Below are 16,838 nucleotides of genomic sequence, written 5' to 3' on the forward strand. Positions count from 1 at the left end.
TTTGATGATTTCCAATAAATAATTCATGAAGTTCATACGGAGGTTGTGGTAAAGAATCTAACTTAACAGAACCATGGCTGCAACAATCGTTAAATGAATTACCCTTATTAGCTACTTTTTCAGAATTAAAATGTTTTGCACCACAATGTTCACAACATATATTCATTTCTCCTATGTAATACTCTATAATATTTTGTAGTTGAGTAGTAGAAAACTTATTAATATATATTAACATATCGTCTTTTTTAAAGCTCGACATTGTGCAATACGATTTACAACTTTACTTTTATCAACTATATTGTGTGTACTATTTGATGTGCTAGGTATAGAGAAAGTAATATTGTTATTTAATAAAGTTTCTGTAGTTAAATTGTGAACATTTCTAATTATATCAGTATCATCGTTAACATTAACATTATTCGTTGGAGATAATACTTTCATAGGTGAATTAACCGATTGTGAAACAACATGATCTATTACTATATTTCTCGAGAAGCTTGTACTATTTGATGTGCTAGGTATAGAGAAAGTAATATTGTTATTTAATAAAGTTTCTGTAGTTGAATTGTGAACATTTCTAATTATATCAGTATCATCGTTAACATTAACATTATTCGTTGGAGATAATACTTCATAGGTGAATTAACCAATTGTGAAACAACATGATCTATTACTATATTTCTCGAGAAGCTTGTTAAAGTTTGCGCTATATTTGGACAAATCTCACTGCTATTTGATAAAGATTGACAATCTTTTTTAGTTATCATTCGTTTCATTTTCCGTCTTTCCATTTGAGATTTTGCTTTTCTTTCTCGTTTATTACACTGGAATTCTTCTTCTTCTTCAACAGTTCGAACTACTTTTCTTCGAGGCATAATTAATTATTAGTTTAATAAAATAATTAAATAATCTAAATCAAAGTCAATTTCAATTCAACATCAAGCCAAAGTCAATTTTAGTTCAAATTAGAGCCAACTTTAATTTAAGAGAAAACCAATGTCAATTTTCATATTAAAATCAATTTTAATTTTTGTATCAATAAATAATAATTAAATAATAATAATTATTATAATAATACTTTATCAGTTTTTATTTATTTCAGTTTAAAATTAATTAAATTAGTATAATTAATTTAATTTAATATTAATTTGAAAATAAAAAAAAATTTTAATCTTATAATTTTAATAAAAATTATTTTTAATTCAACAATTTAAAGTAAAATTAATTCAAATTAAAACATAATTTTAATTAATTAATTTGAATCGAAACTAACTTTAAACTAATAATTTAATTAAAATTAATTTTAATTTAATAATTTAATAATAAGTTAAAATTAATATTAATCGAAGTAAAAATTACTTTTAATCTAGATGTAAATAAAAACGATTTAAATAAAAGCTAATTTTAATTTAATAATTTAAATCACAACTAATTTGAATCAAGTTAAAACTAACATCAATTTAAGTCAAATTTTAATCTAATAAAAAATCTAAATCACAATCAATTTCAAATTAACAATCCAAATCATAATCAATTTCAATTTAAGTCAAACTTCAATCCAACAATCCAAGCCTCAAAATCAATTTTAATCCACTAATCCAAATCACAATTAATTTTAATTCAATCAAATTTCAATCGCTAATAATTCAAATCATCAATTTCAGTCAACAATCAAAGTAACAACCAATTTCAATTCACAAATCAAATTTCAATTCATTTCAGTCCAACAATCCAAGTAACAACCAATTTCAATTCACAAGTCAAATTTCAATTCAATAATAATTTCAAATCAATAACTACTCACAACCAATTTCAATTCAAGTTTATTTTCAATCTAATAATCCAAATTACAATTAATTTCAGTCCAATAATCCAAGTCACAACCAACTTCAATTCAAGTAATGTCAAATCGCCATTCAATTTTATATCAAATAAAATTCAATTTTGGTAAAAAATTAATTTAATTTCAACCAAACAATTTTAATTACATCTAGTTTTATAATTTTTTTTAAATTTTAATCTTAATATTTTTATTTTATTTACTTTTTATTATTTTTTAATTTATTTTTTTGCTTTTATATTTTTCAATTTTTTAATTTAATTTAATTTAAAAATTTTTAAATCTAATTGTTTATAATTTAAATTAATTTTAATTAAATAATTATAACAATCAAAACTAATTAATTTAACAATAAATTTAATCACAACTAATTTCAATATAATTTAAAATTAAAACTTTAATATAATAATTTATAATAAAATAAATTTTAATCTAAAAATTTAAATTAGAATCAATTGTAATTAATCCAACAATTAAATTATTAAGTTAATTGTAATTTAATAATATTAAAATCGATTTTAGTATAATAACAGAAAATTAAAAAAACTTTATTTTTAACTGAATCTAAATAAACTTAAATTTGATAATATATATATTGATAAATGTAATATATATAAAAGCAGAATAATACATTTTTATACATATATAAAATTTAAATAATTATTTGAAACAAACTATATGAATTTTGGTATAAAAAAAGATATAAATAAAGGATATTTATTCTTTTCTTTATATCTTGTCTCTCTCTCTCTCTCTCTCTCTCTCTCTCTCTCTCTCTCTCTCTCCCCCCCCTTCTAACTCAATCTCCCACTCTCTATCTTCTTCTCTTGATGAAAATCTTCTTTTTTCTATATCTTTTTTATTTCTCTTTCTTATTTTTTTTCTTTTAATTGTTTTTAACCCCTCTTCTTTAGGCTTTTCTATTAGCTGTAATAAATTACTTATTTATTAGATTTTGTATAATAAAATAAAGTGATACATATTTATACGTACAATGCGTAAATGAATACTTATAATATATATACATATATATATATATATATGTAATTATATATATATATATATATATATATATATATATATATATATATACTTTTGAAATATAGAAAAGATTAATTTATCGCTCAATTTTAAATATTAGTACTGCTTTAATAATCAAGTCAATAACATACTTTTTTATCTGTGTATTTTCTCTCTATCGGTTATGTATCTTCTCACTTTCTCTATATCTTTCTCTCCCACTCTTTGCCCCTTTTTTTCTCGATGAAAATCTTTTCTTTATTTTCTTCTTTATTCTATTTCTCTTTTTTTATTTTTTGTTGTTTTTAATTGTTTCTTCTTATTTTTTAACTATTTATAACCTGAAATATATTATTTATTTATTATTTCTTTATTAATAATAATATTAAGAATTTGCAGGAAGACATCTGCTTGGCAGCAAAATGTTGTCCAAACAATATAATTTTTAAATATGAAAAAGATTAATTTATCTCGCTCGCCATTAAATATTAATACTCCTTTAATCGTCAAGTCAGCGCTGTATAAACCACACGCGGCAACAATTGTCGGTGTTCAATATTTAAAGAATTATTAAAAGAGTATTAATATTTAAAGGCGAGCGATAAATTAATATTTTACATTTTTTAAATGTATATCATTTGGACAACATTTTGCTGCCAAGCAGATGTCGGCTTGCACAGTCTTTTAATTTCTGCCACGTATTTAATTATTAAATACTGACCAATGTCGCCGCGCGGTTTATACATGAACTTTACGTAAACTTCAAATGCTTTAAATGCTTTATAGCTTTTTTATCTATAATTAATTTATCGCTAGCCTTTTATTAATACTCCTTTAATAATAAAATCAGCGCCGTATTAATTGCGCGGCGACTATTGTCGGTATTCAATATTTCAAGACGAGGCAAAAATTGAAAAAGTGTGCAAGCCGACATCTGCTTCGCAGCAAAATGTTGTACAAACAATATACTTTTGAAATATGGAAAATATTAATTTATCGTTCATCTTCGAATATTAATACTACTTTAATAATCAAATCAGCGCCGTATACATACTTTTTTGTCAGTGGATCTTCTCTTTATCTGTTATGTATCTTCTCTCCCTCGCTCTCTCTCTCTCTCTCTCTCTCTCTCTCTCTCTCTCTCTCTCTCTCTCTCTCTCTCTCTCTCTCTCTCTCTCTCTCTCTCTCTCTCGCTCTCTAGCTCTTTCTTTCTCTCTTAGCTCCTTTTTCTTCTCGATAAAAATCTTCTCTTTATCTTCTTTTTATTCTATTTCTATTCCTTTATTTTTTGTTGTTATTAATTGTTTCTTCTTATTTTTTAACTATTTATAACCTGAAATATATTATTTATTTATTATTTATTTATTAATAATATAATATTAAGAATTTGCAGGAAGACATCTGCTTGGCAGCAAAATGTTGTCCAAACAATACAATTTTTAAATATGAAAACGATTAATTTATTGCTCGCCATTAAATATTAATACTTCTTTAATCGTCAAGTCAGCGCCGTATAAACCACACGGCGACAATTGTCGGTGTTCAATATTTAAAGAATTATTAAAAAAGTATTAATATTTAAAGGCGAGCGATAAATTCATCTTTTGCATTTTTCAAATGTATATCGTTTGGACAACATTTTACTGTCAAGCAGATGTCGACTTACACACTCTTTTAATTTCTGCCACGTATTTAATTATTAAATACTGACCAATGTCGCCGCGCGATTTATACAGCGGGTTATACGTGAACTTCAAACGCTTTAAATGCTTTATAGCTTTTTTATCTATAATTAATTTATCGCTAGCCTTTAAATATTAATACTCCTTTAATAATAAAGTCAGCGCCGTATTAATTGCGCGGCGACTATTGTTGGTATTCAATATTTCAAGCCGAAGCAAAAATTAAAAAAGTGTGCAAGCCGACATCTGCTTCGCAGTAAAATGTTGTACAAACAATATACTTTTAAAATATGGAAATATTAATGTATCGTCTTCGAATATTAATACTACTTTAATAATCAAATCAGCGCTGTATACATACTTTTTTGTCAGTGAATCTTCTCTTTATCTGTTATGTATCTTCTCTCTCTCTCTCTCTCTCTCTCTCTCTCTCTAGCTCTTTCTTTCTCTCTTAGCTCCTTTTTCTTCTCGATAAAAATCTTTTCTTTATCTTCCTTTTTATTCTATTTCTGTTTCTTTATTTTTTGTTGTTATTAATTCTTTCTTCTTAATAACCTGAAATATGTATTATAATATTAAAAACGTAGCAGAAATTGAAAGGATTTGCAAGCCGACATCTGCTTGATAGTAAAATGTTGCAAGCAATATACTTTTATATTTTATGACGCGTCGACTTATATTAATTAGAATGCCGGATCCTCTCTCTCGATATTTAATATTATAATAACCCCGCTCACGAAATGTCATTAAACTGTCACCGAACTTTCAGCGATTACATTCACACCTCTCTCTCACGAAAGCATCGACCGCCAATCACATACGCGGTAAAAAGGCAACAATACAGGCGATACATATCGACTCGAAACGCAAACTTCTCACGTCTACATGACTTTTTTTATAGAGGATTTTCATCAAAACCGCCAATAGTTTTAGCTATAAAAGAAACATCATTGAATGATGTTTCTCTATTATTATCAAATAAAGTTATGTATGCTCGAAAAACTTGTAACTTTGATAAAAACATGTTATTTATAGGTAATCTTTTACGAATTTCTTCCGCAGCAGTCACATAAAATGTTAAACAGTTCTCTTGAACAATTCTAACTATGTTTATGTGACCTTTAAGTGTTAATTCGTTTAGATATTCTTCACATTCTGATCCCAAAATAATTTCATTTATAACTTTTTGATTTTCTTTTAGTGAGAATATAATATTTGTAGAAAATGGTTTTAAATATTTTTCTTTTAAAAAATTTCGACAGATTTGGAAAAGAAAGTTTCTAGATTTTGGATGTAATAAATGAATCCTTGTTTCTAATGCTTGAAAGAATGCATTAAATGCATTAAAGAAATTTAAAACGTATTTTAAAAACAGGAAATAAGCTTTCATCTCTACGTTGTCCATCATAGACAATAGATATTCTCCAGAATTTGTTTTTGCACTTACAACCATTTCAGTAAGAAAATATTTAATTGTATCCCAAGATTCAAGAAGCCTTTCGATGCATAAATAGTGCGAAAGCCAGCGTGTATCACATAATTTCAATATTTTGCGATTTGTTTCTTGGAAACACTCACAAAATTCCCGAAAAATAGCCGTACGTTTTGGACTGCTATTGAGATAAGTAGCAATTTTTTTTAGAAATTTCTCGCAATATGCAGGCATTTTAGAACAAGCAGCATGCGCTGCTAATGCAAAAGAATGGCATGGGCATGAAAATGTTAATAAATGTGGACATATTTCTTCCAATTTTTTTTAAACGATAAATGTTTTTCTGTCATAACAGATGCATTATCGCATGATAAGGCTACGATATTTAAAAACGGTATCTGTAATTTCCACATTTCACATTTAAATGCCTCAAACAACTTTTCTGCGCTTGAATCTTTGGCATCAATATCGATTAATTTAACTAATTGTGAGTGAATATCTAATGTCTCTGGATCAACGTATCGAACAAGAAAAGTCATCCATTTATTATTTGTTACATCAGATGTTTCGTCAATAAAAATTGTAAATTTTGTATTTTGAAGCTTATTGACGACACGATCTGTTTCGACCGGGTACAAAACATTTGTAATAATGTTTTTACATTTTGTTCGGCTCATGCTCATGCTTTTTAACACATTAGGATCTTCTCCTATATGTTGAAAAAAACTGAGGATTTCTTTTGCAGTTTGATGCAAAATATTTTTATCAGCAATTAATGCAGCATACCGAATTTCTGCTATTTTCTTTCGCTCTTCAAACGACAAAAGTGAATCATCTACTACGTTTACATTTTCGTTCGTATTCTTTGTTTCTGTTTTAATTTTACATATTTTTATATGTGCTTTCTGCGTGACGATAAATTTTCGACAAATCAGCAACTATGGATTTATCACAAAATAAACAAAAAAATAAATTTACGTCATGTGACACTTTGCGTAGCCATGGCTTAAATAATTCAATATCTAGCCATTGTTCTTTAAATTTACATTTTTCTGATGTTTTTTTATCTGAATTGTTATTATCAGTATTTAAAGATGAAGTATTTTCTTTAATATTATTTTTATGACTCACAGAATTCGCATGTCTCAAAACATGTGTATTGCACGAAATATTTTTATTACATATTGTACAATGATACAAGCTCTCATCAAAAGATACTTTGCGTATTCAACATTTAATTCGCTCATCATTGAGCCAATACTCTGAAAAGCTTCGCTTAGATTTTTTTTTAATTTATCACACATTTTTATGAAATAAAAAATAGGCAGAAACAAAGAATTAAAGAAGAGTGAATAAAAGAAGATAAAGGGTCAAAAGGATAAAGATATATAGAAATTTTAAATAATAACTCACAATCGGGATCGTGATAGTCTCTTGAACACCAAGGTTTCACAAGGCACGTATATAAACAAATGAACAAATGCCGAGTGTGCCTCATTCTCAGTACACGAAAGGACGGCGATAAACGGATTTGGACTGAACGTCAACATAATGGCTCGTAAGTAAATCATTATATATTTGTACACGGTAAAAAACATTTTGTATTTCTGTAGATTTTTCTTGTGTAGAAATTTTTGTGTTAAATTTTTAACATACTCTTATGTTAATGTAACATATTGTCGTTGTGTTATTTTGACTTTTCTGCATTGAGTTAATATTCACCGTTTCTAAGAGTTAAAACAACACAATAACGTTCAAATGTTACATTTTTGTGTTAATTTTTACATATTACTTGTGTTATTTATTTACATATTTGCCTTCTGTTAAATTAACATTAAAATTAGAGTGAATAAATTGGGACATGTTAAATTTAACACAAAATGCATCAGCAACAATTGATGCATCAGCAGCCGCCGCAGCCGTCGCAGCCGCCGCAGCAGCAAAATAGTATATTATTTTTTTATATATTTAAATTATATTTTATTAAATTATATATATATATATATATATATGCATTATTATAATTTATTAATTTTTTTCAGAAAATAATCCAAAAAAAAGAGGAGGCGGCCAGTCCCGTGCCCGGTGGTATGCCCGGCGGAACCAGGGCACCAGGGGCACCAGGGGCGGATGGGGCGTCGCCCGAAATAATGGAGGCAGGGGAGGCGGACGAGGCCGAAGAGGCGGCCGAGGCCGAGGAGGCCCGACCATTATTAAAAATTACTATTATTATTAAATTATAAATTATATTAAATATTTTCATAATTATTAAATAACTAACAAAAAATAATTCAGGGAGTATTTATTTTTACTTTCCCATACTTTCTTCCTTTATCCTTTTTTCCTCCTAAAATATATTATAAAACAATGTGGTATAATAGGGCTTCAGGCGAAGGTCCACATAAGAAACCTAACGCGCCATTGGTGATACCTCATGGGTGGTGTGGAAAGTCGGCACTCATTATTTTTCTTAATTTCATATTTTAAATATATAAAAAAATTAATTATATTTAATATATTACAAAACGTGTGTGTATGTGTGTGTATATATATGTAATATATACATTATAAATATATTATACGTTTATGTATGTACATATTTATATATATTTGTAACAAAAATATAAAACATAAAGAAAAGCTGTGAGAGAGAAACATATTGAGATATCGAAGAGCGAGCAGCGTCCCGCGTCGCGCGTCGCCCGTCGCTTTCGTTGCCTGCTTGGTAAGAAAGAGACAGAAAACTGTATTCTGTCCTCTTCTTCTATCCGAAGCTCGCCGAAGCGCCGAACTCACACGTACGCTTACGCTCACATCTCCGTTACCCTCTCCACTACGCGTGGCATGTTGCTTGCGGAGATCTTACATCCCTGCTCCTATCACGACATCGGGCAACTAATTTACGGGTCTGTTTTACTCTTTTGCCTCGATCTTACACAAACACATATGCACAAAAATTTTCTGCACCGAAATTTTTTTTATTCGACTATTAAACTTATTTCTAGAAGTTCATCTATATTCCTTCATATAATTACAAGCCCGGACTGATTCTATTTTGCACGCACAAACTGTAAAACTTTTATATTAAGAGAGTATTATTACGATCTGACGTCAGAAGTCGATAAAAAACCTATAATTTTCTAATTTTCTTTCGTTTTTAACAAAAAATCAATAGCTCCGGTGTATATTACTATATGTACTTTAATCATAGAAAAGAATTTATTATTCCGTACGATCTATAAAAAAATTTCGGTGCAGAAAAAAATAATCGTTTTGTCGGTAAAATCGGACGGTCCGACATCCTCTTAAGGACTTTTTTTATTAAACATTTTGTTGCATACAAGATGGAATACTTTTATGTACCTGGTGTATTTTTTTACCTTTGTAAGGTTATTTTTAGAGGGATATCACTTCTTTTTGTAAAAATTTATATCTTTTCTGCAAAAAAAATATATAAATATTAAACGTTCCGTCGCATACAAAGTAGAATACTTTTTATGTACTTTATATTTTTGTAGTACACCGTTTCCGAAATATTAAATTTCATCTCCAAGGAGTGGTTTTTAAAAATTGCTATTATACAGTAAATTAGTCTTTTTACAAGCTATAAATTGCAGCACAGGTTTTATATTTTTGTGATACACCGTTTCTGAAATATTAGATTTCAACCCCAAGGGGTGGTTTTTAAAAATTATTATTATATGGTAAAAATATTCTTTTTAAGAAATCTTAACTAACGGCGTAAGTATTTCTGCGACGCATTTTCCAGATATTGTTTTTCATCCTCAAAGGGTGATTTTTGAAATTTGCTTTTATAAAGGATGGTTTTTGAAAATTGTTACTATAAATTACTTTTCTTTTTTAATTTTATTTAACAGCAGAAGTTCCGTATTTTTACAGCTACGTTTCTAAGATATTAAATTCCACTCCGAAGGGGTAGTTTTGAAAATTGTTACTGTTCGATAAATAAATCTCTCACACGTACGTACACACATATATATACATATCACACGTATGCACGCACATGCACACATATGATTTTGTTTCTTAAAGCATTTTGCACATCGAAACAATAATCGTATATGCATGGTGTGAATGCCCCTTGAGGGAGAAACTCACTTTGCTTGTGTGCGTGCGAGCATACGTACGTGAGACTGAAGAAAATCCGAGAGGAAAATAAAGTAATGTAAAATGTCACAATTTTGATATGCGATCATTATTTCTCGGGATTGACTGCACCGATTTTATTCAAACTGGTTGCAATCGAAAGCTTATATTCACATTACATAATAAATGTGTCGTTAGATTTTTATTACGGCTTTAGTTTATTAAATATCTAAACCGAAAGTTTACTTGACGTGAAATTTCGGATAAGCTACTTGGTAGCGCCGCGTCGAGAACAACTCTTAATGCTCGGATCCTGTTTTTTATGTACTTGGCGTTGTGACGCTGCCGCATCGCTTGATATGATCATATAATACTTATATATATATATATATATATATATATATATATATATATGATCTTATAATAATAATTATATATGATTTTATATAATTATATAAGCCTATTTTCTCTCGGGCATAATCATTTCAGAAAACCTCTTTCAACATTTCATACGTTTGCATTGTGTTTTTCCCAAGTTTTATATAGTACTTGATATATATTGTTTACTTCATTATATTTTCGTAGTGATATAAAATTTTTATTGTCCCTTTCAATCGATATATTTCATGACATATACATTTGATGATAATGAAATTTTTACAATTGAGAGAAATTTAAAGTTTTAAAATAGTGCCATACGTTGGCATTCACGCAAAAAAATAAAAAATCAATTACTTTGTAGTCAGACCATGTAATTTTTTTTATTATAATATTATAAATTATTAATCTTTCAAAAATATTTATGATTTATGATTAAAATAATTATCATTTTATTTATGATTTTATTTATAGCATAATTTCTTGATCAAAAATTGTCCAAAAAAAATAATAATATTCTTTAATATCTTTTGTATATTTCCATTGTATATATTTTGTATATTTCCAAATATAGATATCATTTCATAAACGGAACGTGATATCTAATATTATATATTTTAAGTCATATATCAAAAATATTATTAGTATCATTGTTAAAAAAGGAATCATCACGAGAAGATTAAAGTTTCGATTTTATACACATTATGGCAAAGGAGTAATTACCGTCAATTCAAAAAACCAATTTCAAAATTATTGCTACATAATTCATATATATTAAAATTTAAAAAAAATATAATTAAAACAATTCTGTTTATCTTAAATATATTCTTTTATTTATATTTTATTTATACAGAATATTTTAATATTTACTGTAAATTATAATAAAGAGAAGAGAGATTCTTAAAATATATATAATAAACTCCTAAAATTTACCTATTCATCTATGATAAGATATCACGATATTTCGAGATTATTATCTCGATGAAAGATTATAATTAAATATTTTTTAATGTATGGAAAATATCTGAGCAAATTGTTAATGAACTCCAATAAAGATATGACGAACAGTAAATTTATCAATTACATCTAAACCTTGCTGGCACTTATGAAACGATTATGATTATGGAATTGTCTTAAGTATAAGGCAACGCTATATCGTATAACTAACATGAAAGATATCTGTAGAAGAATCTGTAGATATCTAGACGGAAATGGTACTGCGAAATTATTTTCAAGGAGACGGGTCATGAATCAAGTTATCCATCTCATATAAAGAGAAGACGGACAGTAGACAGAAGCATCAGTCAAAGAAAAGATATCGGTCATGTTGGTGACAATTCTACCATTTTTTCTAGGTATGTCCTTAACATTCATTTTAACATTCATTATAACTTGAATTACTATGTGTTTGTGCTTTGTCCAATGGAGGCAAAATAATAGTTTAAATTTATAATTCATTTATTTCTCTTTCTTTTTTTACATATATATTTTTATTTTAAGAGTTATTTTTATTTGTGCTCATTTCACTTATTTATATCAATATCTTCAATTATTTTATATTTTGTGTGTGTATATATATATATATATATATATATATATATATAATAGATAATAAAATGCCAGTATGTTGGCAGTATGACAACAGATCTAATAAATCATAACTGTACAGCAAATTCTTATCCATTGCGTTTTATAAATAACTTATTTTCTATCAACATGAGCTGCTGGCACTGTGTGAAAGCAAAAATGCAATAAAAATTGAGCACTACTTACTGTTACGATGTGAGAACAAATGCAAATATCGAGCAGGGTCTATCATATCCGAAACAGCAGGAAAACAGCAAAAATCAAGCATAATATGCCATCGATTGTAACAATAAACCACAGCAAAAATGTAGCAGGACTATTATAAATTAAATATTACAGCTATTACAATATTATTGATAAAGTCTTGAATTATTAATTTAGTAGCTAGTTAATAATTTTCTCGTCATAAATGTAATATGTAATGTAACATGTTTATCCCAATTATATTTTATATAAAATATATATGATCAGAGAGAGAGAAAGAGAGTACAGTTAAATAATTATTAAAATTATTAAATTTTAATAATCAGTTTAATATTCTGAATTTTCTATTGGAATTGTATCAGAAATTAAGCTGATAGAAATAAATATCATACATTTATAATTTTGTTAGTCACACTTTGCAGTCTTTATATTTGCCCGTAACAAAAGCTTAAATATGAGATAGATATGTATAACAGTAAACACGAAAGAATTATAACTCGATGTAATATTATATAACATTATATATAACATTTCTTGGTATTGCTGTAATTTTGTCATTATTTTATGACAACAGATCGTGCTGTGTTTTTATTGTTTACTTTTGAGATGGCAGTGTACGTTTATATTTCTGCGCATTCCTGCACTTGCAAATAAGCTTGATTTCTGACAACCCACACAGCATCAAGTCTAAAAGTACTACTAAAACTGGACATTTTGTTGTCACAGACATCTTTTACTGACATCATTAAGTCGACGGAAAGATGGCTAAAAGTCGTCTCATGACCCGAATTCAGTGACTTTTTAGTCTTGTCCATATGATGACTAAAAGATGACTTGATTCATTCTATATAGATTATCGACACTCGGTAGTAGGAATACTTCAATACACGCAATAAATGGACTATTTCTCCAATTTATCCACCTAATTTCTAATAATCCGTTTAATATTCTGAATCCCAACAAGGAATCCAGATTATTAAATAAATTATTTTAAATTCCATTTGTCAGAAATTAAACTGATAAACAGTAATGTCAGGGAAAGGATGCGGCTCACATGCATCATTCTGCGTAGCACACGTATGTGACTCTCTCTGATTGATGCGTGCGAGCAGTATCCTCTTTCTGGCATTACTGCTCGTAAAAGGTAAAAATATGCTTCAGATCTTATATTAATTACTAATTCTTTATATACATTTCGTGATAAATTTAAATACGAGATAAGTTAAGAGTGGCTCGCCGCGTAGCGGCAAGCGAAGAAACACGTGCCACATACCATTATGTCCCTTTTATGTCATCTTTTTCGACAAAGCGAAAAGATGTCTTTATAGACATCTGTTTTGTCGAAAAGATAACTTAAAAAAGACAACTTTTCGTTATCTTTTAGTATAATGTGCTGTGTGGGAATATTTTACCGATATAGTAATATGTAATATCATGTTATCCTCAATTTTGATTTAATTTCTGTTGACATATTATGCAACATTAAAATTTGTTGTTTTTATGCTTAGAATTTCTGTTCAAATTTTTGTAGTATATCATGACGCAAAAAATATTTATTTTTTCCTACATTTCTGTTGATATTAATTAAAATTGCAGATCATGCGCGGTTGTCGTCAAAGTTCTGTCGGTATAATATTAACGTATAATTTGCAATACATGATCTTGGCAGATTTAGCTATTTAAGTGTGTGTGTGTGTGTGTGTGTGTGTGTGTGTGTGTGTATACATATATATCTCTAGAAAATTATTTTTAAATATTTAAAATCACACTATCTTCTCCTTTAAATTTTAAAATATTAATTAATTCTTTCTTTTTTGATTCTTGCAATATTCAATATTATTATCTATGAATAATAATAAATAATAATAATGTTCACACATCAAAATTCACCTAATAATTGCAATCGCTTTTATCAACCGTGATTTTACATTTTCGCTAATTATCTTTTATCAGCCGCAAATGTCACCGTTGACGATCGACAGTCCAAATGGACGATGTACGGTCCGGAATGCACCTATGACGTTCTTGTAAATATGTCCCTAGCCAATATTGTTCACGAGAACGATAATTTCTGCTCCATAATTGCCACTGAGCTCAAATGCCGACCCAAGGGATACGATACTCTCAACTGTCACTTCCAGAATTCGCGAATCAAACGTCCCGATCCGAAGGACAGTAGATGTTCAAACGCGAAAGACTTTGTGCCCACAAGATACAAATTTGTGGGTGAGGAACCTTTTGAAATCAGATTTAATCCAAAAGGTATCGAGAATTTGGTGGTCTACAGATCGATTCCCAGATGGAGGCTTGATATGATTAAGGTTATAGTAAGTCAATTGAATATCGGGTTTGAGGTGCAGGAACATCGCAACAGGTTTATTATAATGGAAAATTCGACGATGGGTCACTGTGAGGTCGATGTTAAAATCACTCGCGGTGGTCCGGATTCTGAGGAGGATGACGATTCTGCTGAGAAAGATGACAATTTCGAAATCGGATTTTTGTCGAGCGATGAATTCGCACATCTTATGGTTGAAAGGCTTCGGGTGGAAAAAACGCGAGAGCCAAAGAAATGTCCACAAAGAACAATATATTTTTTCGGAAATCATGAGGATTATAGTCGTGGTGATGGAGAATTTTACATGGATATGGTACGATGATTGACAGATAATTATAGAATGTAACTGTATTCAATATAAAGCGAACAGACTAAGATATAACTGTCATTAATTTTTTTTTAATATTTATTATTACAAATTTTTAAAAAATACTATTTAATATTCTAAAATTTACTTTAAAAATATAAAATTTCTGGAAATGTATCATAATTGAATGATTTAGTTAAAAAAAAAACACTTTAACAAATAATGCCTTTTGCTGCCATATAGATATTTGACTTATATTGTATCTTTCTTTTCCCTTTTGTTTTAGACTACTTCTGCGAGTCTCATTACGATTTCAAAGGAAAAATTCGTATCCTATACAATATCGGAGGGTGTAATGAAAACTGCAAACAAATCACGAATTATGCGACCTCACCAGAATATAAGTCTAAAATTAAAGCGAATAGATCTTGCCCAATCATTAATGCCGGAGATACAAAACCCAGTCTCAACGAGTTTATTCGCCTTCTCTAATCTGAAAACTATCCCAGAAGACATGAAAAATTCATAAAAAATAAAAGAAATCATCTATTAAAATACATATGAAAATCATATATAAAATAAGATATTAATCAGTAATTAATAAATAATATGTTATTATAAAATAACGTTTCTGTTTTTTTGTGATTAGACGTCGAGATATCATCAATTATTAATTATTATTAATTATTAAATATTTGTAAATGTACATAAAATTATATTATCAAAAATATTTTAAATTATATTATTAAAATTATATTATAAAATTATATTACATCAAATGCATTAATAGTCTACAGATATCGAACGTGATAATATAATAAAAGATTGTTTAACGCATATTTCTTGAAGAATTGTTAAACGATGCAGAAGTATCGTTACGTACGGATCTTAAATGAAATTAAATTACATAATTCTTTTCGTAGCAAACGTAATAACACGCTGGTAAAAAACGAGAAATGCTTAACAAGAAGCAGCGATACTTCTATAGAACTAATTTTCATTTTATTTAAGATAAATGCGACTTTTGCAAAAAAATTTATATTACATAAAGAGATATATATTCAAGGAAACAGAAATACTTACGGCAAATTATGTATAAATATAATCTATTGTTAAAAGATGGCACAATTATCGGTAAATATACCAAATAGGGGACCCAGCCCCAATAACCTTGACCTTGACATATGTTGTCAAGGTCACTGTCCTAAGTAACGTGCAGGAGGTTTTAGCCGTCACTCGTTGTTTATTAAAAAGTTATTAACAAAAGAAGTTTTATAAATGGAACTTAATTTTCGAACACTATGTACGTTAAATCTGTACTTCTTGAGTGGAAATCAAGACATATGTTGTACATATACATTCTACATAGAAATATTTACATTGACACACACACACACACGCGGGGGGTGCAAGGGGGGGCCTTCGGCCCCCCTCCCGCAACCACCCCGCCGGTAGAGGACGCATTCCGAAGAGTTCAATCACAATGGATATATGCTGTAAGTTGTAAAGCGAGGTCCACCTTGCCTACCGGTGGGGTGGCTGCGGGAGTGGGGGCCGAAGGCCCCCCTTGCACCCCCCGCGTGTGTGTGTGTGTGTGTGTGTGTACACATACATTTGTGATATTATTTTTTAATTGTATTAAATTGTATTAAATTCTATATAAATTTAAATTGTTTACCTCTTTTTTATTTACCTTTAATTTGCCTTTTTTGCGTTTTTCTTTACGTTTATTCACGTTTATAACTTTCAACGCGACAAGAGGTCTGTTATTGTACATGGTGTCCGAAAATTAAAGTATTGAAAAGCTCTTTTTATATCATATTTATCATTTAGATTATGTATACGTACACGAATGTATGTATACATGTATCAGATGCAGACACGATATACGTCCTAAGATTTATTATGGACATGAGCGCTGTTAAACATTTGCTGTTAAATTA

At 28.5% G+C, this 16,838-nt stretch overlaps 1 protein-coding gene and 1 long non-coding RNA gene across 2 annotated transcripts; one reads left to right on the forward strand and one right to left on the reverse strand.

Moving 5' to 3' along the window:
• Positions 1 to 2,465: 2,465 nt before the first annotated feature.
• Positions 2,466 to 5,404, reverse strand: LOC145974070 (uncharacterized). Its single transcript, XR_014439620.1, has 5 exons — positions 5,193 to 5,404; positions 4,904 to 5,097; positions 3,915 to 4,193; positions 3,013 to 3,201; positions 2,466 to 2,767 (listed from the first exon to the last, which is right to left on the reverse strand). It is a non-coding gene; the product is annotated as an uncharacterized LOC145974070 (long non-coding RNA).
• A 6,273-nt stretch (positions 5,405 to 11,677) lies between these two features.
• On the forward strand, positions 11,678 to 15,734 carry LOC145971573 (vitellogenin-like). Its single transcript, XM_083099441.1, has 3 exons — positions 11,678 to 11,814; positions 14,204 to 14,901; positions 15,182 to 15,734. The coding sequence occupies exons 1-3, from the start codon at positions 11,784 to 11,786 to the stop codon at positions 15,422 to 15,424; spliced, it is 972 nt and encodes a 323-aa protein (XP_082955567.1). The 5' UTR covers positions 11,678 to 11,783; the 3' UTR covers positions 15,425 to 15,734.
• The last annotated feature ends 1,104 nt before the right edge of the window (positions 15,735 to 16,838 follow it).

The sequence above is a fragment of the Camponotus vicinus genome, unplaced genomic scaffold, assembly GCF_025532165.1.
Source record: "Camponotus vicinus isolate PSW18456_S1 unplaced genomic scaffold, iyCamVici1.0 SCAF_1, whole genome shotgun sequence".
Lineage (NCBI taxonomy): Eukaryota > Metazoa > Arthropoda > Insecta > Hymenoptera > Formicidae > Camponotus > Camponotus vicinus.